The sequence below is a fragment of the Oreochromis niloticus genome, linkage group LG22 (genome assembly GCF_001858045.2).
Source record: "Oreochromis niloticus isolate F11D_XX linkage group LG22, O_niloticus_UMD_NMBU, whole genome shotgun sequence".
NCBI classification, from domain to species: domain Eukaryota; kingdom Metazoa; phylum Chordata; class Actinopteri; order Cichliformes; family Cichlidae; genus Oreochromis; species Oreochromis niloticus.
In genome coordinates this window covers 4602683-4628564 of record NC_031985.2, presented here as the reverse complement: position 1 = coordinate 4628564, position 25882 = coordinate 4602683, and the positions used below count along the sequence as shown (strand labels likewise).

At 40.3% G+C, this 25882-nt stretch overlaps 5 gene segments (V, D, J or C); 3 read left to right on the top strand and 2 right to left on the bottom strand.

Annotated features, from left to right (window-relative positions):
- Nucleotides 1-25882, top strand: part of LOC102076541 (Ig kappa chain V-V region MOPC 21-like) — an 811057-nt gene that overhangs the window by 551451 nt on the left and 233724 nt on the right.
- Nucleotides 1-25882, top strand: part of LOC102076925 (Ig kappa-b4 chain C region-like) — a 489463-nt gene that overhangs the window by 315146 nt on the left and 148435 nt on the right.
- Nucleotides 4005-4527, bottom strand: LOC109196604 (Ig kappa chain V region 3368-like). The segment is given in 2 exon segments: nucleotides 4005-4364; nucleotides 4472-4527. Coding segments are annotated over 2 exon segments (375 nt in total).
- LOC102077112 (Ig kappa-b4 chain C region-like) lies at nucleotides 17024-18378 on the top strand. The segment is given in 2 exon segments: nucleotides 17024-17174; nucleotides 17898-18378. Coding segments are annotated over 2 exon segments (462 nt in total).
- LOC112843403 (Ig kappa chain V region 3381-like) lies at nucleotides 21721-22314 on the bottom strand. The segment is given in 2 exon segments: nucleotides 21721-22151; nucleotides 22259-22314. Coding segments are annotated over 2 exon segments (375 nt in total).

Here is a 25882-nt window from a genome sequence, read left to right as displayed (position 1 = left end):
TTCCTAGATGACACCCGCCCCACTCTGACAGTGTTGCCCCCCTCCGTTAAGGAGCTGGAGCAGGGGAAGGCCACATTAACATGTCTGGCCAACAAGGGCTTCCCCTCAGACTGGACTCTGTCCTGGAAGGTGGATGGAAGAAGCAGCAGTGACGAGGAGGAGAGCAGGAGCCCTGGTGTGCTGCAGAGTGACGGCCTGTATAGTTGGAGCAGCACCCTGAAGCTCTCTACATACCAGTGGATGAAGGTGGGCTCTGTGACCTGTGAGGCCACCCAGGGCTCCCAGACTCTGGTCTTAGAGATACTGAGCAGAGATCAGTGTTCACATTTGTGACCTGACTCACTGAGACTCTGCTGCTGCCCTCAGTCTGTTCTCTCTCTCTGTCTCTGTTTCACTCTGATTTCAAATGTCATGTTTTACTGCTTGTAGTATTGCTAATGATTTTAAAAAATAACAATAAAAAAAATCTTCAAATGGTGATTTTCATGTGTTTCAATTTAACTGTTGTTCTGTCTGATAACCATCCTGAGGTTTCAGTAAGGATGTTTCCACAGATCAGCACATCTGTCTCTGACACACATTTATGACACTCACATGTGCTGCATCACTTCACATCAAATTCTTGACTGTAGTTATTTATAAAAACTGACAAATAACAGAGAAAAATGAATTGCATCCACCAGCTTCACCCAGGTATGAGTAGTTTGTTGTAGTTTCCATCATGTATGACTGTGACGGCTTCCTCTGTTGGGTTTAACAGAAACAGTAAAAGATCACGACGAGTTTCTGGAACCTGTATTTGACTGATGATGACACACTTCTTCGCTTTCTTCAGTCAAAGACAGACTTTAGAAAAGATGAAACTAAACAGGAGATATAAACAGTGTGCAGTCCCTCATGAGGTGGGACACCTGGTCATCTTACTTATCTGCTCTTATTCATGTTTACTGGGGACAAAATGGAGCATTTTTTATTTTATTTTCTTATATATTCATTTATTTACTTTAACAAGAAAGACAAGAAAGTTAATTTAAAAAGAGGCTTTTGCACATCTAGTGTTATATTTTTGGAAAAGTTTTGTGGGGCAGTTCTGCCCATTGATCCATCCAGTCAAAGTGGTGGGTTGTGGTGTCAGTAGACTACAGATGCATCCTGGACTCTATTGTATTGATGGTCAAAGTCTGTGTTTGATCCAGTGCCTGAAGTCCGGGATGCACAGGTTCTAGATAAATAAATGAGGAGTTTGGAATTTTCTCTGTCTCTGTCTTTGTCACAGTATAATCAGGGTTAGGAGTGATGAAGATAAACATTCTGACTGGTTGTACGCTTGATGGTGGCAGATCATCCCAGAGTACAGGTCACTGCTCCAGGTTGAGTCACAGTGACCTCGGGCTTGGACTGGAATGAGAGAGTCAGTGACATCATCACTGTGCTGCTGGTGTGTGAGTGGCTCTGAAAGGCCTGGACAGCCACTGATCAACACTGGCCTCTTAACAGCTGTGAGCAGAGAGGCAGGACACATATGCAAACACACAGAGTCAGTCAGCTGCAGCTGTTTACAGCTCAGTGCTGAGAGCATCACAATATATATTTACATTATTTCTTTAAACAATGTCTTTTTATTAAGAGTTTTTCCTTTTATACATATAAACAGAAAGAAAAGAAAAGGATTACAGATGATCTGTACATACGGGTTAAGTAGCCTGCACATTTTGGCTGTGAAATAAAAGGGAAAAAAAAGAAAAAAGGGAAATAAAGAGAAGAAAAAAAGAGAAATATAAACATATGTATGATATTTCGTAACGTAATCGCTGCAAAATAATCCCATTTATTCCCACCCAGGTCACTGCCCTAGACCTGTACACTGTATTTCCACACCTGACATAAGAGAATTTGCTGAAAAATTCTTATAGATTTGAAATGCATCAAGAAAGGGACCCCACCTGCTTTGAAATTTCCCAGTAGAGTTCTGGAGTGAGTGTCTTATTTTTTCGGGTTTTAGAAATGCCATGAGGTCACATAACCACTGTTTGTGAGTGGGAGGGGCAGCATCCCGCCACCTCATTAAGATTGCCCTCCTGGCTAACAGGGAACAGAATGATAATGTCTGTTTTTCAGAGGCCGGTAGAAGCACCTCATTCCCACTGATGCCAAACAGAGCAAGAAGGGGGCCAGGGCCCAGCGTTAGGGCGTTTACCCTGCCATAAGTAAGACGAGATGACAGAATCCAGCTCACTGAAAAAAGTGTTGGTAATGAAAATGGGTAAGGCCTGGAAAAGGTATAAAAATTTGGGTAGAATGGTCATTTTAATTGAATTGATACGTCCTAAATTTATATTATTTACAAGTATACTTTTTGATTAGATTAACCAATGAGCTCAAGGATTTAGATGAGAGATAAATATAAAGTGGACTAATTCATCTAGTTGTATTTTAATGTGATTGATCTTTGACCTTTGAGTTTATGCATTTATTTTAAACAATGTTAAACCTGATGTCAGTGTTTGTGTTTTTATCTTTAGTACTGAAACCTTCTGTTGCCATGGTTCAGCAGTGATGCCTGTCTGTTGCCATAGTTACTGAGCTCAGAGAGGGAAATGAAAGATCAGCAGAGTTGAAACTTCTTCTACTGAAATCCACAGCTGGCAGTCCTTCTCTGAGCAGTGGTTGGAGCTGCAGCAGGTGAAGGTCATGCTCGTGTCTGACCAACAAGGTCTTCTCCTCAGACTGGAGTCTGTCCTGGATGATAATCAGAGTATCGATGCTAACTTTTAAAGTGTTTCTGTTTGAGTGCAGCTTGTTGAGTATTGCAGCATCGACAGCGATCAACTTGAAGGAAAATGATGACGGAGGAAAAAATATCTTTAACATTTTGGGAATATTATTCCACGTTAATACCCAGCAAAACCTTTCCTCATGGATGCCATTTTTGTTGTGGTACAGTGTCTCTCTGTCAGGGGCGGGATTACAAGCATACGTTCCCTTACAGTGAAAACAGTGCCCCTTGTGGTGACAACTAAAATACTGCCTCTCTGTTAGACAATAGTAACCATAATGCAGTTGAACACATTCTACAACATGAGTACACACAATGTATATCTTAGCACAGCTATTGGTCAGTTCTAGATGGTGAGGGTAAAGTCAGTCTCACACTGATTCCCACTGAAATGATCAGAAACTCCAGACTGTTGGTTTGATACATGAAGAGATTCATAGTTTCTCTGGGTTTCTGAAGGTAATTACTATGTGTGTTTCCATATTGACCATATACATTGTGTAATAACTGTTGTTATAACATGTTGTGGAGTAAAAAGAAAGTTAAAAAAATAAAATAAAACTTCCAGTTTAACCCTGTCTGGTCCAAGTCATCACTGAAGACTAAAGCAAACCCTAACTGTTCATCTTGACTCTAACACTTTATCAGAATCTGTGATTTTTAGCAGTCAGTGAACAAAAAGAAAGAACACAAATGACAAACATCAAAATATAATCCTGAGACCACCAAAAGTAACACCTTCAACTCACATCTATAAATCATTTCCATAGAAATTATGAATGGAATTGGTGGAAATGGAATAAGTCAGGAATGAGTCTGCAGTATTGTGGGAAAAACTCTGAACAACAGGCCTGATATCCCCATACTTCAAGCTTATTCCCCACAGGACACTCCAGGGGACAGAATCAAATATCTGCAAGTCCACTGAACTGAACTGCTGGGCAAACTCTCTATTCACCCCCCGAGTGTTTTCAAAAGTGTAAAGAGCTGATCCTGTGATCCACAAACAGGACAACAGGACATATCTTAAGAAAGGAGAAATATGACTGATTCTAAGAAATTCTATTAATGAAGTCAAACTTACTAATGAAAAGATGAAAGTAGTTTAATTTAAATGCAGTGTGTGTGTGTGTGTGTGTGTGTGTGTGTGTGTGTGTGTGTGTGTCCTCAGTGAAGTGTATCAGTCTCTGCAGTATCTTCCAGCTGCAGCAGTCAGTTCAGTTTCTGTTCAGTCTGACTGAGGGAGGTTTTTGTACGACTGTTTTTCACTGTGTGAACACAAGCTGACTGTTGATGTTGTGATAACTCTGACAGTAATAAACTGCTGCATCTTCAGCCTGGACTCCACTGATGGTCAGAGTGAAGTCAGAGTTTGATCCACTGCCTGTAAAACGAGCTGGAATCCCTGATTGTCGATTGCTAGCATAGTAAATGAGCAGTTTAGGAACTCCTCCATCTTTCTGTTGGTACCAGGCTAAACAGCTTCCAACATATACCGTCTGACTGGTCGTACACTTGATGCTGACAGTTCCTCCCACAGCAGAGCTCTCTGCTCCAGGCTGAGTCACTGTGATCTGTCCTCTGGACTCTGAGGATACAGAGACAAAAACATAAAGCAGCTTCATGGTTTTGTGGGCTTCATTTCAGAGGGACAGATGTTGATAGAGGAGAGGAGTTTGATTCTCTGGACTTTACCTGTGAAGCAGCAGCAGAGGAGAGTCCAGATGAGGACGCAGATCAAAGTCATGTTTTTGATGAGGAGGATTTCTGTGGCTTCTGTTGTGATGAAGGACAGCTGTCAGTCATCCAGTGTTCAACTCTCAGGACTATAAACTCTCCCAGAGCACTGGAGCATGGTGCTGCTAATGCAAAGTAGCTCTCTATGGAAATCATCTGACTGACTCACACATTTTATGATGTTGTTTTTCTTTGTATAAAAAAAAATTTGAGAAATACAAATATTCAGTTCAATCCAAATTGTTCATCAGTCTCTTCATCTGTATATTAGTTCATATCATATTAGGTGGAGGTAATTATGGTGAACAAAGCTGACGTACAAACTTAATGTCCAACTATTTTCTTGTATTCTGTAACAACTCTCGATATTATTTTTGGTCAGATAAAAATGTGAGGAACATGATAGCATATAGATCTGTCTCTCTTATTTTTGTTTTCTTTTACTGTTTTCAGACAGTAAACATTCATTCTATAAATAGATTCTGATTCCATCGGTCAGCTCTCTGACAGCACTTCCATTCTGCACATCTCTAGATCCTTCCTCAGGTTCGTTTGTACAGCAGGATGTTCTTCCTTAATGTATCAATAATATGAAGGACAGCTGTCTTCAACATAACATACTGTTTCCCTCTCAGTGATTCCTGATTGATTAAATAATTCATGGCATCTTGTGGAAGAACATAAATTTGATTTCCACCAGTGAAAAATGTGAAACACTAAACAGAGAAAACATTTTAGAAACATTTCTAACAAAGATGATTTTAATTGAAGAAGCTTCTCGGATGAGAGGTGAAACATCTTGAAGAAACTTAAAGAAGTCCAGCTGTTTCCTTTTCAAGCTCCTTACACTACCATGATCTGGATGACTGAAGACCTGCAGATCAATGATCTGACTCACACAGAGACGTGGATCAGTCTGATGATTTCTATCATCGGATCAATCACTTCATGATAATATTGACCAACAGTGTCCAATTATTATTATTATTAATAATAATAATATTAGACCAGTACATGTACTCCTTTCAAAACACCCAAGGACACTTTACAGAACAAATAAGACAAGCATAAAAGCAGGAAATGAACACAATAATAAAACAAAGTAAGAGCATGGAGTAGTTATACAGAGTAAGCTATCTTGAACAGGTGGGTTTTGAGGGTGGACTTTAAAAGGGGGAAAGAACTGATGTTTCTGAGGTCAGGGGGTGAGGAATTCGAAAGTCGAGGGGCAGAGCAACTAAAAGCCCCGCCCCCCATGGTAATAAGACGAAATGAAGGAACAGAAAGAAGAAGAGAAGAGGAGGATCTGAGGCACTGGGATGGGATGGACATCTGTACCAAATCAGAGAGATATGGTGGGGAGAGAGAATGAATAGCCTTAAATGTGTAAAGGAGTATTTTAAATTAATGCGGAGTTCAACCGGGAGCTGCTTCAGGATAGGGGTGATGTGGTGAGTAGAGGGAGTCCTAGCAATAATACAGGCAGCAGAGTTCTGGACACGTTGAAGCTTGTTGATGGATTTTTGTGTCAGGCCAAATAAGAGTGAGTTACAGAAGTCAATCCGAGAGGTAACGAGACTATGGACGAGAATAGCAGTGGCATGTGGAGTGAGGAATTGGCGGAGGCGGTTGATGTTACGGAGTTGGAAATATGCTGAGCGAGTGATATTATTGATGTGAGAGTTAAAGGATAATGTACTGTCAAGACATTCGACTTATCTGTGTTAAAATTGTTCCTTTCCGAATGTCTGTTATTTAAACCCACTTAATTTTACTACAACATTATTTTTTTCATACCATTTTAAAGCTCTTTAAAGAAGTTAAACATTTTCCACTTTTATTGTTATATTCACATCACATGTGCCCTTTTTACAAGTTGGCTCTCTGTGTTTTGAGGGTCAAAAGCTTCGTCCAGCACTATGTATGGACTGAAATATTGAGAACTGACGTAGAAGAGCAGAGGGTCTCTTTTTGCTGCATGCTTACACATCACACTAGAAAACGGTTAGAAGGATATTTTCTGGTCCAAAGGGAGTCCGAACAGAATGTCCCGAAATAGATAAATAGAATCAGTATCAGGATAATATTAAATAATCAAGGCTGGGCAGGCAGGTGTTTTTGTCTCTGTCATTCCAGGAAAAGGAGCTGATAATGAGGGAGGTGAGAGGAGAAGGAGGCTTGAAGGGAGACAACAGGGTCTTTCTGAGGTTTCTGTTTGAAAATGACATACCCAAAACGAATAGAGTATTTCTCTTCAATTACAAACTCTGTGTAGACAATATTGGTATCAAATAAAGCCGACACGTACTTAGACTGTTCTTCCCATTCTATGCAAGGTCACCTGGGTTGGCTGGAAGACTGTTTACTTAGCCTGGCAGGGCGAAGGACACTGTCTCAGCTGAACTCTGGACACACACATACACACGCACATATACTGATACGCACTCACTCATCCCCCTCCCTTTCCAAACGCCTTCGATGCTTGTTCCCTCCTGGAGAACACGGCGGGTCTGGGCCCAGCGCTGGAATAATAGCGCAGGGCAGGATGGCTGCTGTGTTTGCTTCGGATTACTCCTCACCCCCTGCCCATCCCTGTTGCTTTTCACGTGCTCAATAATGTTGTGATGTGGACATTTATGTGCTTTCTGTGCAGAGGAGTTTTTTTTGTTTTCTGTTCTCATGCTGTCCTCCCATAGGAGCCCAGCATGAGTAGAGGCCTCTTTTTTTCACTCTTGGACTTTCCCATTGTATTGTACATTTCAGTGTTTTTCCGTAATACTACCACTCTCCGACCTGTCTCCCCATGTGATGCCTGCATTGTGTATGTAAGGTCGGGGGGGGGCATTTCACTGCAGGGCAACTTGCATGTGACAAATAAAGTTCTGATTGATTGATTGATTGACTTGTGAGATTTCATCAAAGGTGTAAATATTACAGCAGATGTTACTGTATCAAAGTTACTGAGGTGGGAACACAGAAAAAGTACGTAGATTTTTTTCCTCACCCAATTTATTTTTGGATTTTATTGCATATAACCATTTTCAAAATATGCTTCACTAGCAAATAAACTCCAGAAAGCCAGTGATTAACATTTGAACATCATCTGTGCAAAGACTGATGCTGCTGAAGTGAAACACAGAAATGTTACAGTGGGTTGTATAAACTCATAGTCAGGCATTTTGCCAATTGAACAGCAGAATTGATCTAACTAAAGATGCTTGTTTCGAGAATATTTTGAAATGAGCTACAGAGAAATGGCATGCATAAGTCTTGATTATCATATTTTACTTTTTTGACATATTTGTGATCTTCTTTTGCAGCTGGATCAGTGAATTTTGATCAGAGCGTGAAGAATCTGTGAGATCTCTGCTTTTGAAAAATGTTTCATTTTCCTGTTAGATGCTGAGGAGTGAACATGGGGTTCAACTTGTGTTTATGCAAACTTTGCAAAATGACATAACTGTTCTTTTAATTGTTTGTTGTTTTCACTGTTTGGTGGTTATAGAAATGGTTTATATGAGCTTTTAGCTGAGATTCAAAGCAAATAAAGTTATATTTTTTCCTGTAACAACCACAAACATGTGTATTGAATCATATTTCATAACTTTAAATGTAAATATAAATTGTCAATTTTAAAATCCTATGCACAAGTTTTGCAAACAACAAAGTTATTTGCAGCCATTTACCTTTTACCCTTTTTTTTTTTTTTTTGCCTGTTCCATTTGGTTCTTTAGCCGTCAGAATTGTTGTCTGAAGACCAACAAGGATACCCAATGGATTTACTTTGCCAAATGGATCATCATGGCTTTGCCGTATTGGTCCATTTGATCAACCTTTGTTGTTATTATTTATTTTATTTTATTTTCAGTTGTTACAGACGGGACAGACATGACTGAGGGATAGGAAAGGGAGAAAGAAAGATGAAGGAAAAGAAAAACAGAAGGGAAGAGGTACAGTGAGAAAGGGCAATTAAAAAGAGAAAGAAGAGAAAAAAAATCTCCTGGATCACCTGTTGAGAGAAAAAGAAGAGAAAACAAGCAAAAAAAGAAAACCAGAGCAACATACTAAACACAACACCATCATGTTAATCTAGCTAAGTGTAAACAGCAGTAAATACTAAATGTTGAATGTTGTTGTGTAGCAAGCAGGACCGACAGCTCACATTGTGCTTGGAAATAGCAGCCAATAAAGGTGTAGTTTATGTCTACAAACAGTGAACACCCGTGTGCACACCTGTGTGGATCAGCGCACTTGTATTCAAAAGATTTCCCCATGTAACGGTCTGCTAGAGCGTGTAGAGGGCCATAGCCCCGTCCCCCAGGGCATGAAGCAGGCATGGAGGAGATCCAGGCCCCAGTCATCCAGAGGCCCCAGAGTGCGAGAGCCCAAGGAGGACCACCGGAGGGGCATCCGTGCCACCCTCCTGGGAAGAGCTGAGGAGAGCCCCAGATGAGGGGTCACCCAGTAGTCACGGAGCAGAAGCCAGAGGGGGCTGCACTGGCGTGCCCGCCGGCTCTGCCGGCAGCCAGCTGTGCCGGAGGCCCGAGGGCCCCCTTGCCCCGGAAAAGGCCTGACCGAGCAACAGGCACCAGGCCCCGCTAAGTAGTCACCGGGAGTGAGCTGGTACATACCTGAGCTCCCAGCCCCGGACACCAAGAACCACCAACGCACCGACCCCTGAGGGCATCAGTTACCGGCAGGGAGTGTGGTGAAGGGAGATAGGCCTTTGGAGGGCCTGGGAGTTCCCAGAGAGGTGGAGTGTAAGACCCGACCTGACATATAAACACAGACAAACAGGCACTCACAGACACAAACATGCATTCCCACCCTCATGCACACATATACAAATACTCAGCACTCACCCAACGTAAGGATAGACATACATGGACACTGTACACACAATCACACTCCCCAAACAATCTCTATACCCCGGGTCCAGGTACCCTCGCCCCTGGAGGGGGAAACGGCACCTAGACCCAGGAGATGTTACCCTTTCCCCCGGGGTGGAGGCAAGCATACCGCCTCCCAGCCCCCCCCGCCCCGATGGCCAGCAGAGAACAGGGGTGTGTGAAGACCCCAAACCACCCTCCTCTCGCTCATGTGTAGTGTTGCTGTGTGTTGTTCTAAGGTGCATTTAAAACACGGGAGAGCATGGTGCTGCTGCCAGAGAGCAGCAGGTGTTAGCACGGCCCCTCCCGAGAATCCTCAATGTCTACATGGATTTAAAATTGAGAGGTGGGCACCGGCGCCAGAGGTGGGGTTGAATACACAGACCGTCCACTGGACGCTGTTAACGTACCCACCCTCAAGGCCCTATATGTATGTGTTATGAGAGTGTGAGTAATGTGGATGTCTAAGTTGTGAAATAAAATTGAGGCACAGGTGGCCAGAAGGGCACAGAGGGGGGGGGATGCCTCCCCTGCACCCTGGTGACACACCCGCACCCCAAGGCGCAACTTGTGTGGGTGGGTGTGTTGGAGCGGGAAGAGGGAGGCAGCCGGGATGGGGAGGAAAAGAAGGGAGGAGCAAGATGCCCCTCCCTGGGGCCAGCTCCCCAGCTCCCCCGCTGACCCCAGTAGGCACCCCCGTCCTTTGGCACCCACCAGGGCAAGGGAGCCCAGGCCCATCCAGATTAGGGTCTACGGCAGCAAGACTGCCCAGCCCCACAGGACCCGGGCAGCCCACCCGACCCCACCGCAGAGGAAACTGTACCCGCCCTAACATTCAATCATCTCCCAGACTGCACAAGACAGTGGACACCCAGGTTAAGTTTATTCTCCACCTCTCTTATGACTCTCCTTCACGTGCAGAGACTGGAATTTTACATTTCAGACACTTTGATAAGTCTTTACATATCCAACTCATCTTGACTGAGGTTAAATTTCTTTTTTACTATGGATTTAATTTGTTGATATTCTAAAAATCTTTTCTTGTTGATCCCATATTGTGTAACTAGTCTGTCAAATGGAATAAAGTCTGTTCCTTCTAATATATGTTCTAAGTATTTGATTCCTTTACCACTCCATTCTGGAAAATTAATCATATTACGTTTTGTAATATGTCAGGGTTATTCCAGATGTTTGCATGGGACTAATGAAGACTCCGTTATTTTTAGAAACTCCCACCATGCTGTCAGAGAAGAGCTGATGTTGATGCTTTTAAAGCATTCATGTCTTTTGATGTTTGAGCTGATAAATGGTAGGTCTGAAATCTCTAGATTATTGCATAGTGCCTGTTCAACATCTAGCCAGGGCTCATCTAAGAAGGTACGTTTTAACCATCCTGAGATGTACTGAAGCCTGTTGGCTAAGAAATATTGTTGAAAATTAGGCAGATCTAATCCTCCTTTATCCTTGGTTCTTTGAAGCATTTTTAAGCTGATACGCGGGGGTTTATCTTTCCAAAGGAATTTAGAAATATATGAATCCAGAGATCTGAACCAATCTTGTGATGGTTTGTTCGGGATCATTAAAAATAAGTAATTTATTTTTGGCAAGATCATCATTTTTATAGTGGCGACCCTTCCCATGAGTGATATAGGTAGAGATTTCCATCTAGTCAGATCGCCTTCTACTTTCTTTAGAAGTAGGATGTGGTTTAATTTAGTTAAGTCTGAAAGCTTAGGAGAGACATTAATACCTAAATATTTAATATTTCCAGATTGTAGTGGGGCAGAAGAAGAATTATGGAAGGAGCAGTTAATTGGAAGAACTTTAGATTTTGACCAGTTAATTGAATAATCTGAAACTCTTGAAAACCAGTTTATTAGAGTAATTACCTCAGAAAGGTTGGTTTGTGAGTTTTGGAGAAATAGCAACACATCATCCGCATAAAGGCTGATTTTATGTTCTACATTCTTACATTTTATGCCCTTAATTGTTGTAGCCTGTCTAAATGCTGCTGCTAGTGGTTCGATGAAAATTGCAAAAAGTGAAGGGGAGAGTGGACATCCCTGCCTGGTGCCCCTCAGGAGACAGAAGCTGGAGGATGTCTGGTCATTTGTTCTGACACAAGCTGTTGGGGAATTATATAATATTCTTAGTCAGTTTATGAGAGAGTTTCCAAAACCAAATTTGTGTAAAGTTGCAAATAAAAATTTCCAGTTAACTCTGTCAAACGCTTTTTCTGCATCTAGAGATAATATTGTGTTTTCAATGTTTTTACTGCATGAGTAGTCTATTAAATTAAGTAATCTACGTGTATTTGTTGATGAGTGCCTACCTTTTATGAAACCAGTTTGGTCAGGATGAATTAAGAGGGGGGTTATTTTCTCTAATCTTTTTGAGAGAGCTTTGCAGATTATTTTAAGGTCTACATTTATAAAGGATATTGGACGATAGCTTGAGGGAAATAAAGGGTCTTTGCCTGGTTTTAGCAGGAGACTAATGTTGGCAGAAATTATATTTGGTGGTAGTCTGCCATTTTCCTTGATTTCCAACAACATTCCGTGGAATACTGGTGCCAAAATTGTCCAGAATTCTTTGTAGAATTCGGCAGGGTAGCCGTCAGGACCTGGAGCCTTATTATTGGGCACACTTATCAGGGCTTCCTGGAGTTCACCTGGCGTCAGTGGCGAATCCAGTGCCATTGCTTGACTGTCTAGTAATTTTGGAAGAGTTATGTTGTCAAGAAACAAATCAATTTCATTTTTAGACGGGTTTATTTGTGGTGAATATAGAGTTTCATAGAAATCCCTAAAAATGTTGTTTATTCTTCCAGGGTCATATATTGTGTTCCCCGATAAATCTTTAACAGCACATATAATTGTTTTTTCTTTATTTATTTTTAACTGGTTAGCTAGAAATCGACCTGATTTGTTACTGTGTTCAAAATTCTGCAAGCGAAGTCTTTGTACTAGGAATTGTGTTTTTTTATTAATAATTTCATTTAATTCTAGTTTTGTTTTGCATATTTTGTTCATTATTTCTTGATCTTGGTCGCACGCGTAGGTTTCTTCTAAGGATTTGATGTTTTTTTCTAGTTCCTGAATATTTTTGTTTTCTTCTTTCTTTTTGGGTGATGAGAAAGAAATTATTTTACCCTTTTGTAATAACCATTTCAAACTATTTACATAACAATCAGGTGTTCTGCATTAAATAATATGTCACACAAATTATTTGTGCCACTCCAAAAAAAAAAAATTTCTGTCCACTATAAAGGAGAACATCACAGCCTGATACCTGCAGGCCTGATTGCAGCAGGTGTATCACTCATCCTGTTTTCTACCTGGAGACAGCAGTCGCCTCATTGTTCTGACACACAACACAAAACTATCCACAACACTACACACTAACTACACAAGACAACACATTAACTACACACTACAAACACGCTAAACGTCACAAATCTCTCACATCTCAAAGCTCGCTCTTTCTCTTTTTCTCTCTCTCTCGCTGTCACTCCTAAAATGTCACCCTCTTCCTACCAAATGTCATGTTGCCATATCATTTTTTGATTGGCAGACATGGTACATTTTTCCACCAACACGAACGGGCTGTTTTTTGTTTTGTTTTTTTTAATTTTTTGGTCATAAGCAGAGAGTGCTTGCTAGCGCTGTCCTTAGACTGTAAACGTGATGAAACTATTCAGGAAAAACACGCGTATATATTGTTTATCATGACTCTGGTTTTACGCGGCCTATCAACAAAATTTAAAAGCTGGTATATATCACCTTGTTGCTTTGTCATCTTAAAGTGGTCATGTGATTGACTTACCACGACTACTTTATTCTTCCTCAGTCAAACAGCAGCACTCATGCAATTGTTTTGCCCCCTAGCTCCAGGTGTTGTGCCAAAAAGTGATCATAATTGCCGTCTGCGGGAGCGCGCCCAGCTGCTTAAAGCTATAGCGCCCTGATTATTTACAGGTACTTCCGTGCAACTGATATAAGATGCAGTAAGGTGACGCCGTTACTCGTAACGCCGTTATTCCCATCACTGCTCAAGAGGTAGATGCAGCCTCATATGCTGATGGAGAGACTTGCCTCTCATTTTAAACTTCCAGACCAAAACTTAAACTTTCTTAGTGAAAGAGTCAACAGGTTCTCATTAACGGACAAATGTAGGATTATGTTGAGCTCTGCTTCACCTCAGGCCTGTGTTCTGTTACCTGTTACCTGTTATTTCATTATTGTGGTGGAGGTGAGGTCTTTGGCTCCACTGCAGGGGAGGGGTGGTGCAGCAAGCTCGAGGAGCAGTAATCACACTACACAAGAAAACACTACACAGAGACGCAGACAGAATAACACACGCAACTCAAACAATACATATGACAACAAATCCTTAAACACAGATAAACAGAAACATGAAACTAATAATAATCTATCATCATCATAGTCATCACCACCACCACCAGTACTACAGGAATAGTCCATCATTCAAACATAAACCAAAACATAACAACTCAAAATGCTGGGTCGAACCGACCCAGAACCGTGACAATGATCTTCTTTTGCAGCTGGTTCAGTGAATTTTGATCAGAGCATGAAGAATCTGTGAGATCTCTGCTTTTGCAAATTGTTTCATTTTCCTGATTAGATGTGGAGGAGTGAACATGGGGTTCAACTTGTGTTTACGCAAGTTTTGCAAAATGACACAACTGCTCTTTTAATTGTTTGTTTTCACTGTGTTTGGTGGTAGTAGAAATGATTTATATGAGCTTTTAGCTGAGATTCAGAGGTTTCAGTGGATACCACACATGCTGGTATGTACATAGACGACCTCGTGTTACAGCTAATGAAACAGAATCACCCCCTTTTGTCCCCAGTACCAGTGGCGTTAGGGATCAAGAGGTAGATGCAGCCTCATATGCTGAGTGAGAGACTTGTCTCTCATTTTAAACTTCCTACCAAAACTTAAACTTTCTTAGTGAAAGGGTCAACAGGTTCTCCTTAACGGACAAATGTAGGATTGTGTTGAGCTCTGCTTCACCTCAGGCCTGTGTTCTGTTATCACTTATTTCATTATTGTGGTGGAGGTGTGGTCTTTGGCTCCACTGCAGGGGAGGGGTGGTGCAGCAAGCTCGAGGAGCAGTAATCACACTCTCACCTTTTTTCAGTGACGCTGGGACCTGAGGTGAACGGTGGAGACAACTGCAAAGCTGTCTGGCCAGAGTCAGAACAGAAAGAAAAACTGTGTGTGCTGTAAATAAAACTCTCCTTAAGCACGCTGCGCCTCACGAGTCATGACGGAGGTTTACAGTTATGTACACCAACAGCTGCAGGACTTATGAGAACAGATTTATAATCAGGGTTTCTGATGACACCGTCCTCTTTTGTGAAGTGATTTGTGAAATAATCTAATGATAAATATTTGAACCTAAATGGTTTCAGAAGCTGTAACAGTGAGAAGGAAGTCAATGTTATTCATGGACTGGACGTCCAGATTGTACCAAGATATTTGTAACGCAACACAATCTTTGAACATCAGCTCAAGTTCAATGTGAACAGAGTCCATCGTATAACAGGGATAAGAGAGAATAAATAATTGTTAAGAAGGCTGAACTCTTTTAATGTTAATAAAAAAAAAGTTTAGTTTAACTTTATACAAAGGAACCTGGAGGCCAGCACGTGGATGTGGACCCAAACACAGATTCAATCACAGGAAGTCAGGATAAAGTTCCCTCACAAGCTTTATTATGCAACACAATAATAAACAATGGCACCGGAGAAGATTTCTTAGCATGGGGATCACAAAGTGAAGGTTTTGGCAGGTGGAGTGGAGGTTGCTCCAGTGGGAGCGATGTTGGCTGGGTGAGCTGGATGGATGAAGGTTTTGAGCTCAACATGATGAATCCAGTGATCCAGAACAGTTGAAGGCAGGAGAGCAGACAGGTGATGAAACATGAGTCCGTGAACATGAAGCAGCATGAGCATGACCAGCGTAAAGGTAGGTATGCAAACTGCTGATAGTGTGACTGATGGATCTGAGAAACTACTGAGAGCACAAGGAGAACAAGGAAAGTTAAACACAGCACGAGATGCAAAGGTGGCCTGTAACTGTCACTTCCTGCAGGGGCAGATCGTGTGGCATGTGTGTGGAGGACCCAGGTGTGGACACAGACGAGGAGACAGAAGAATTCCAACAAAAAGCGAGCCTGTATTTGTCTGAGACTCAGGAACAGAAAACCAGGCGAGAACAAAACTTTAAGCAAAACTAAACTTAAACCTATACTGGTGAAAAATTTAAATGACTATAATTTAATATGAACATGATGCAGCAGAACATGAAAGAAGCTCTGAAATATCTATGAGAACCAGAAACATGAACATGTCCTGCACCACATCATGAAAGACCCGAGGTGACAAGAAGGGTGAGGAAACAGACGGCATGATGAGGAACGAATGGAAACACACAGACTAAACACACAAGAGGTGATCATGGGAAATGGAAACACAAAGGAAACAGCTGACACAAATGCACATAATGACACACTGGGGAGGTGTAAAACTAAGCACACTGACCAAGGGAAACACAGGACCTTTACAAAATAAAACAGGAAACACAGACAAGACAATACCAGCTTAACAGACTTGGCACACATGATAAACTAGACAAGAACCCAAACACAGAAACCAAGGAGACAGTGATAAATAATGGCTAACTTTAACCTCAACTAAAAGTTAAATAGGAATAACACATGAACTATAATCACAAATCTAATATAAGACGAATACAAAATACACTCAGAGCGCTGGGTCAGAAACCCAGCCAGTGACAGTAACTAACATGTTTTGAGCAGACAGACCAGCAAAGAAGAGATGTCGATGCTGGTCTTAAATACTGCCGCTTGTCCTGGATCACAATCAGGTGAACATGGCAGGTGTGCTGACGAGGGCTCCGCCCAGAGGTGGAAGCACAGAGACATCATGGAAAAATACAGCCAACTCACCCTGACCATGACACTTTTAATGTCCATTTATAGAAAGTTATTTCTTTAACTGCTGGTTCAGTGTTTTATTTATAAATACCTGCTCCAAAACCACGGAGGTCAGGCAGAGAGATTTGTGTTCACTCTGAAAATGAAGAAGGAAAAAAACATTATTATCCATCCTGAACGTGTTTTGTCATCTGAGTTCAGGAAGTTGTTCTCAGGTCACCGTTACCTTGTACCTCAGTGTAGAACAAACAGAAACTGAAAATCCTTCATTCCCTCAGCTGTTAGATTCCTGAACGCTGACAGGAGTCATTTAGATGAATGTTTCTGTGATTGTTCATTTTGAGACATTTACCCTTCATATTCTATTTATTTATTTTGAACATTTTTGTTCATTTTGATGTATTTATTTAATTTTTCCTTGTTTATCTCTGCCTTGACATGCAACAGTGCTTATGATTATTGTTTAAGGACTACAGGCTGTGTGAGTTTGACCATGTGAGCAGGTAGTGTGGGAAAGCTGCAAACAAATTTTGGAATTAATAAAATTATCTGAACAGTGAATCTAATTTTAAAAAATGCAATTTATAAAATCATGTTGCACTGTTTCTTGTTTCAGTTTTTATTTGTATAAAATTATACAAACAGTGAATGATTTTGTTGAGTTTGTTTGTTTCAGAGTCAGAGAGCCGTGTCTCTCTACAGTCAGAGGTTTTTGTACGGCGGCTCAATGAGTTTGTATCACTGTGGTACACGTTCGGTGGAGGAACCAGACTGAATGTTAACTGTAAGTACATTTGACTCATTTATGAAGCTCAAACCTGTATCATTAAGGTTAATTTCATTTTCTTCTACATAAATACTTCATGTTTCTCATAAATATAAAATCTAATATCAGTGTAAATTTTGAATTCAGACTAAAATCGTGTTGTGCATTTATTTTTACTGGAAACTAAACTTTTAAAAGGTTTTTTTTCTTGAAGAAAAGTAGAAAAAGTTTATATATTTTACATTTCCATAAAAGTTTTGTCTTCAACCTTTTGCTGCAAATAATGTGACATCCATTTAAAATTAATAGTTCTTACAGATTTAACATTATTAATGACACATTAACAGTTTGCTGTCTGAGGTTTGATTATTTTATGAATTTTAAAGTGTGAGTGAGTACAGTTATCTTTATTGTTCCAAAATAGACCAAAAACAAGTCTGTGCTTTTTTCTTTTTTACATACTAAATTGTTTATGACGAAGTTCTCACATTTTAATTTTTGTTTGTTTTCTAATTATAAAACTAGTAAATAATTCAAACATAACACACACGAGAACATCAGAAGTCAAAGAAACCCTTTAATATTTTTATCTTTGGTACTGAAACTCGTCTGTTGCCATGGTTCAGCAGTGAAGCCTGTCTGTTACCATGGTTACCAAGCTCAGAGAGGGAAGTGAAACAGGAGAGCAGTTTCACCCAAACTCCCAGTTTCTCTAACATCTCTCTCTCTCTCTCTCTGCAGTGGGTCGAGTCCCCCCCTCCCTGACCGTGCTGGCGCCCTCTAGTGAGGAGCTGCAGCAGGGGAAGGTTACAGTCATGTGTGTGGCCAACAAGGGCTTCCCCTCAGACTGGAGGCTGTCCTGGAAGGTGGATGGAAGAAGCAGCAGTGGAGAGGAGAGCAGGAGCCCCGGGGCGCTGCAGAATGACGGCCACTACAGCTGGAGCAGCACCCTGAGGCTCCCTGCAGACCAGTGGGAGAAGGTGGGCTCTGTGACCTGTGAGGCCACCCAGGGCTCCCACACTCCACTCTCAGAGACTCTGATGATAGACCAGTGTTCCCAGTCCTGAGCTGACTCACTGGGACTCTGATACTGGCTTTAGTCTGCAGCTTCTCTCAGTCTGCTCCCTCTGTGTCTGTATTGCTTTGATAGTTTTCATGTTTTCATGCTTGTGGCACTGTTGATGGTTTTAATACTTCAAATAAAAACTGAGGTCTTCAAATAGTGGTTTTCATGTGTTTCCATCCAGCTGCTCTTCTGTCTGATAATCATCCTTCAGGTTCAGCAGTGATGCTTCCACACACTGAAAATCTCTCCTTCAATCACATTTCTACTTTATCTCTTCACATCAGACTGTAAATGTAAAGAAATGAAAACAACTAAAAAAAAAAAAGAAAAAACAAATAGAATCACAGCCAACAGCTGCTCCCTGTTATAAATAGTGTCCAAGTTGTTTGTAGATGCATAATTTTCCATCATGTGGGATTTTGTGATGATATTTCCTGTTGGGTGCAGCAGAGGCAGCAAAATATGGTGCCAGATTACTGGAACCTGCATGTGACCCATGATGAGACCCTTCTTTATTTGCTTCAAAGTCATTAAATAAACATCAGACTTAAAAAATAATCTCTCTTTTTAAACATGAGAGATGCTACAAGACTGATTCAAAACATCCGGCTAAAAAAAAAAAAAATGCAGCTTTATTAACGGACTCAGGGAAATGATGCAGAACTAAACTGGACTGGACTGGACTGGGAAAACAAAACCTAAAACTCTACAGCAGGGGTAGGCAACTCCAGGCCTCGAGTGCCGGCGTCCTGGAGGTTTTAGATGTGTCCATGATCCATCACAGCTCATTGAAAGGGCTAAATGACTCCTCAGCATTTCCTGAAGTTCTCCAGAGGGCTGGCAATGAACTAATCATTTGATTCAGGTGTGTTAACCCAGGGTGCGATCTAAAACCTGCAGGACACCGGCACTCGAGGCCTGGAGTTGCCTACCCCTGCTCTACAGAGATGCGCACACACAGCATGAGGGAGGACACGACACTGACACAGAAACACAGGGCTTAAATACACTGGGGAATAACGAGGGGAATGAGACACGGGAGCAGAGCACAGCTGGAAGAAATCAGACATGACGAGACCAAAGGGAAGGAAAAATCAGAAACACGGACCTTAAAAGTAAAACAGGAAACACACCGACTGAACTCTAGACACGTAAACTTAACAGAGACTGGGAGATAGAACATAGAGACCTGAAATGTGGGATGGAAGGGCACAGAGTTAACACCGGGAAACCAAATAACAAAACCTAAGAATTGGAACTCGGGAAGTACAGAACTAGGGAGCTAGAAATACTTAAGACAGAAACCAAAACACAAGCAGTCATAATTCATGATAAAATCAAAAGTAAAAGTACAAAACTCAAAACACTGGGTCACCGACTCAGGGCCGTGACAGTAATCCTGTAATTGTGGCAGCATTTTTATCTTCTTTTATCTCTTTATGTTATGTTCTTCTGCTTATCCAAAGTTATGTCATGGACAAAACAGGAAGTTGAAACAGCTTCCTGCGTTTCATTTTTTGTTCAGAATAAATAATAGTTGACTAAAGAAATCATGCTTAAAGTAACTGTTTGTTTTTGTGTTCAATTGTATCTGTATGTTATGTGTGTTATTTTAACTTTGATTAAAATAAATGTGTGTGTGTGTGTGTGTATTTGTGTGTGCGTATAACCAGGGTCCTTACAAATATTGCTGGTACAGAGAGGACTGGAAAAGTTTTGTTTACTAAACCTGTGTTGGCAAATGGTATGGGTATTGTAATTAATTTTAGATCGCTTTAATAGTTAATCAAACTACTGAGCACTCAGAATAATATAATGTTATGGGTGAAATCCTTGCAAATACAGGTAAAGTTCAGGAGCAATGAAGACAGTGCACTCGGTTTGCCTTCCAGATTGCATCACTTATTCAAGTTCCAACAAATAATAACAGTATTAACAATATCCATGTGTTTATTACTCTGTCATTCCCAGTGTCCTTACAGTTTACATATGTCAATTTTCCCAAGTCACAGGTAGAAAAATATATGGATTCACACTTTCAACTTTCCACCATTTTACATGTACTTCATGCGCTTCCTCAGTGTAAGCATAACAAAAGTACACACTCGCTCGTGCATAAGCGATTAAAAGCCACTATAAGTCCACAGTTAATTTTACAGCAATATTCAACTATTTTTAAAGCAAACCACTCTTTTATCTGGTTGAAATTAAAGTGGACAACTGTACTTGTTCTGAATACTGAAATTAAGCAAAAGTCAACACACAATATTCACAGTCCTCTGGAGATAAAACTTACTTCTGTATAACATGTGCAACCCTCATTTGTTCTTCTATATTCACACGTCATTAACACTCACATATTAAACAGCTTCATACTTTTCAAACCTCAATTATACTTAATCAATAAAACATCTTAATATTGCAAACTTTATATTAAACAGTAAAGTGTGTGCGAGTGCAAACCGTCATAATGAAAAGAAAAGAATTACACTTGAATGTCCTTCCCGCAAGACAACGCTCTGGGGCATACAGCCCACAATACCAAAACATCACCGTGACTTATCTGCTAGCAGCCTGCACACCCTCACCCCGACAGCCTGACTGATGCAGGTCCACGTGCGGATGATCAGAAGTGCTACGAATAAAATCATACTGCTTTACAACTCAGCATGCAGATGAAACCTTGCTTCCATGTAACAGACAGTGGTAGCAATTTTTTTTTACCAAGTACTAACCTGCAAATACAGGTAAAGTTCAGGAGCAATGAAGACACAGTGCACTCTGTTTGTCCACCCCCTTAAAGCAACTGGGGCGCACCTGACTTTAAATTGGTACTTTCACCGGTGGTGTTGCTCAATTTTTCTGTCCTTCTGTACAGTCCATGTGACAAAATAATATACTGCAGAAATGAGTCATGTTTCCAAAATCATTTTGAATAGATGAATAATTTTTTAACTGCTTTTTTAACTGCTTTTAACCGCTTGAGCCAATCTGTGGCTCAAACTAGGCTTTTTGAGATATTCAGCATCTCTGTGGGGCAACTGGAAAGCTGTGTCCATGTAATTTGCCACCAGACTGTTTTGTGAGAAAGTGCCCTTGTGGTACACAGAAACGTGTGTGTGTGTGTCTCTGTGTGTGTGTTCGTAGCACAATGTGTTACTGCTAAAGCTTTAATCCATTTATTACTGTGACTCACTGACTTTGGTGATTCAGTCATATTATACAATATTATTTGAACTCAAGTCCAGCAAAGTTTAAAGGTCATGAAGAAGTTTTTCTTATTGAGTGTCACATTTCTGGTGGTCTTTATGTACGACAGTCCAAAATGTTTAAATTAACAAGATTGGAAAATATGTGTGTGTGTGTGTGTGTGTGTGTGTGTGTGTGTGTGTGTGTGTGTGTGTGTGTGTGTGTGTGTGTGTGCGCGTGTGTGTCTGTGTATGTGTGTGTGTGTGTGTGTGTGTGTGTGTGTGTGTGTGTGTGTGTGTGTGTGTGTGTGTGTGTGTCCTCAGTGAACTGTATCAGTCTCTGCAGTATCTTCCAGCTGCAGCAGTCAGTTCAGTTTCTGTTCAGTCTGACTGAGGGAGGTTTTTGTACGACTGTTTTTCACTGTGTGAACACATACTGACTGTTGATCTCATGAACACTCTGACAGTAATAAACTGCTGCATCTTCAGCCTGGACTCCACTGATGGTCAGAGTGAAGTCAGAGTCTGATCCACTGCCTGTAAAACGAGCTGGAATCCCTGATTCTAGAGAGTCAGCAGCATAAATGAGCAGTTTAGGGGGATCTCCATTTTTCTGTTGGTACCAGGCTAACGAGCTAGAGCCATAAACATCCTCACTGACTTTACACTCGATCCTCACAGATCCTCCCACAGCAGAGCTCACTGCTCCAGGCTGAGTCACTGTGATCTGTCCTCTGGACTCTGAGGATACAGAGACAAAAACATAAAGCAGCTTCATGGTTTTGTGGGCTTCATTTCAGAGGGACAGATGTTGATAGAGGAGAGGAGTTTGATTCTCTGGACTTTACCTGTGAAGCAGCAGCAGAGGAGAGTCCAGATGAGGACGCAGATCAAAGTCATGTTTTTGATGAGGAGGATTTCTGTGGCTTCTGTTGTGATGAAGGACAGCTGTCAGTCATCCAGTGTTCAACTCTCAGGACTATAAACTCTCCCAGAGCACTGGAGCATGGTGCTGCTGATGCAAAGTGACTCTCTATGGAAATGACTTCTTTTTAAACAGAGCAAAAAATCTGTCATTACTAATACATACACATTATTATTGCAGCATTAAAGTTTGAAGTGTTCTGTAAATTTTGCACCTTTCCCAAGAAAAGAAAATAAGCAATACAGAGGAAAAGTAATTAAAAAAACTGAACAATACCTACTAAATTTATTTTTACATTTTAATTTCAGTGTGAAACTAACTATCAGTATTTTTTTTTGTTACAGATTTATTCAGCCACACTTTGGTTTGACGTTTTTAGCTGTTGCTTTGTTCACTGGAGTTTGGTGGTGGAACCAGATTGGATGTTAACTGTAAAAACTTTTTCTCTCTTATAAACATGAATCCTGTTTATCTTCAGTCTTCATTTTCTAAATTGTAGACTTCTCACTGCAAACGGGGAATTCTATTTTATGTATATATATCAGGAACCTTAATAAGGAGTAAAGTTCATCACAGTCACTTACTGTTCGGAGTCCTCCAATTATCGAAAGTGCAGAACATAACAGGAGCTTATGGCACACCATGAACAGCATGTGTTAATTAATATTGACATGATCTGTGCCACTTCATGGTGTATCACTGTGAGTGGTGGGATCACATGTTTTTTCCTTTCTTAAAGGATGGCCCAGTGTAAGGAAGTACTGAAGCATCTTTCTTTAATATTTAGAAAATTCAGCTTACTATTCAGCTGCAGTTCATAGAAGTACACAAATGGAGAAACTGTTCATGAAACAGGAGGATGAAGATGACAGACTTTACACTATCTTCATATCAAAACCATGGGAAAAATCTATATGACCAATAGTATAACTCTAGCTTGGTAGTCTATGATCTAAAACACAGTGATCGTCAGTACCACTACTTTAGGTCTGACAAATAATTGTACACGTACATGTCACAAAAAAGTATTAATCCAATTAAAAGTCTTAACATTTTCACGTGAGCTTTTGTCTCAGTTTCTTCGTCACAGGTGTGACACAGTATGAGAGAAGAAAATGTCACTTCTAACATGTGAAGCACTGCATGGGCACCAGTTCCAAGGAAGTGCAGGATTTTGGGAATGACCTGTGTTTTGGGATAAAGTGTATTTTTAAAGAGCTGTTGGTTACTGTAACTGTTCATTTACCTGTTGCATTTGCAGTTTGACTCACAACTATTTTAATTTTAAAAATTAAATAAAAGAGTGGAAACATGCAGAATTTTGATTCTAGATTCATGACAATGAACAAACACTGAAATAATGTTTTACCTCATTAAATATGCAATATTTAACAAATCTATTTTAGAGTATCCCACACAGATAAAATTCATGTCTGTTAGCTTTTCCCTTTAAACTGTCTAATGACTGTATGTAATTGTACATATCTGTCCTCATTGCCAATGAAACTAAATCAACTTGGCTTCATCCCTAGAAGCTAACTCCTCTTTAAGCCTGTTGTTTAGTAAATGAGAGAAATTTGAGTTCCTCTAGAAAATTCTCATACTTAACTACAACTATGGGATTAGTCAGAAAATAGGATTATTCCCAAACAAGGGCTCAATCCCTGAATAAACCCATGAAGTTTGATATATTTGTATAATCATCTGGAAAAGTACTACGTGCATAACTTAACAATAGTTAACAATAACAACAGCAGGAGATTTGGGCCATCTAAAGCTCAGATCTGAGGCCACACATGTCAACGACAGCCTGAAGACCACGTGAAGTACCTGTTGAAGGTCTACTAGAAGATGTAAACAAAGCATTATGGAAATCCCTAATGCGATCATTACTGAAACCAACCAGCTAATCAACATGGTGGCAGCAGCAATCACTGAGATTCGTGGCTAAAAGATGAACAACAACAAGGAGCAGTAGCCTCCATGGAGAAGAAGAGAAGAGGCCGAGATCTGAGGAAAGTTAGCCCACTATCGGAACTGAAGAAAGGTATGATGGACAAAGGGGTTCCTAAGAAGTACAGCAAGCTGTCCAAACCTGAGGCCTTGGAAACTGCCAAGTAAACACTTACAGCCTTGGACAGCCAGTAAAAGAGAAATATACCAGAGAGACAGAAGGTGGGAGAATAAACCAGATGTTCTCCACTAACCAACTGCTGCCAATAACCTGCTTCAGATCTCTATGGAAATGCTCTGACTCCAACAAGGACTTTGACCAATCTGATGATGCTGCTAATCAGTGAATCCCTCACTTCATGGTAATATTAAGTAGGAAACTGTCAAAGCACATTTTGTGTAAAAGTAATGATTATAAATGGATGAATGCTTATTTCTGTTTTAATCTGACTGAATTTTAGAGGAGAAATGTTGCTTCCCAAAGTATCTTTAATAATACAAAGTACAAATAAAAACAAAACACAAAAACAAACAAAAAAAAAACCCAGCAAGATAAACATTCAAGTCTTCAGTTTAATGTGAGACATGACATGGAAAAGTGTACTTGATAAAAATGTGAAATATTTGGACCATACTAGAGCCACTTTTTTTTTACTTTGTGCGACTTTGGCAGCTTACCAAGTGTTTTTCAGTTTTACTGAGTTTAAGTTTGTGTTGCGGGTGAGCGTCGAATCAAGTCAGCTGGTTTATTTATAATCAGTTTATTTGTGGTCTTTTATCTCACTTTTGATTTTGAGTAGCGGCGGGTTTCAACAATAATTTTCCATCTAAGATCAATTCTGGATTGAATAAAGCGATATCGATTCATTAAAATCCTGAATCGATTTTTAAATATAAATTTATTTTGCCCGAAGTGCCCCAATTTTCTGAAGCTGAAGTTTTTTTCTCTCTCTAACCAAATTTGATTGAAGCAACAGCTAAAGAAGATCCAAACTATGCTTCACATTTCGCATCACATAAACATCGTCAAGAATTCCCTCTAACTTTTGCTGTTTTGCTTCCACCACGATAAAATCACACACATGCAGAGCTCTCTCTCTCTCTCTCTCTCTTTCAGTGTACTTTCAGAACAGTTTCCCATCTAAGCATCTCAGTTTTCTGCATTATTCGCTTGCTTATTACCCACCAGTCTACCATTATGTCGGCTGCTGTTTTTTTTTATTTTTATTTAACTGACTTCCATCAAGAAAGTCTAATTTCTGCTGTTCAATAGTGAAGAAATTTAAACTTTTTAAAATTATGCAAAATTGCAAACTGCCTAGCTGCGTCTCTAATTAAACCTCTGTAACTTTGCTCTGCTTCACTTCAGCAGCATCAGGTAATGTTCATATGTTGGTTCATGGTTTTCTTCAGTTTTTGTTCTACTGCAAAATCTCCTTCATGTTTTTCTGTGTTTTATCCTCAGTTATTTTGACACAAAGGCATCTGCTGTGGTGCTTACACCTTTGATAAAGTCTCACAAGTGTCAGCTTTATTTTTATAGATATAAAAATATGGATATGTAATGAAAAAAATGTTTTGAATTATAATATTT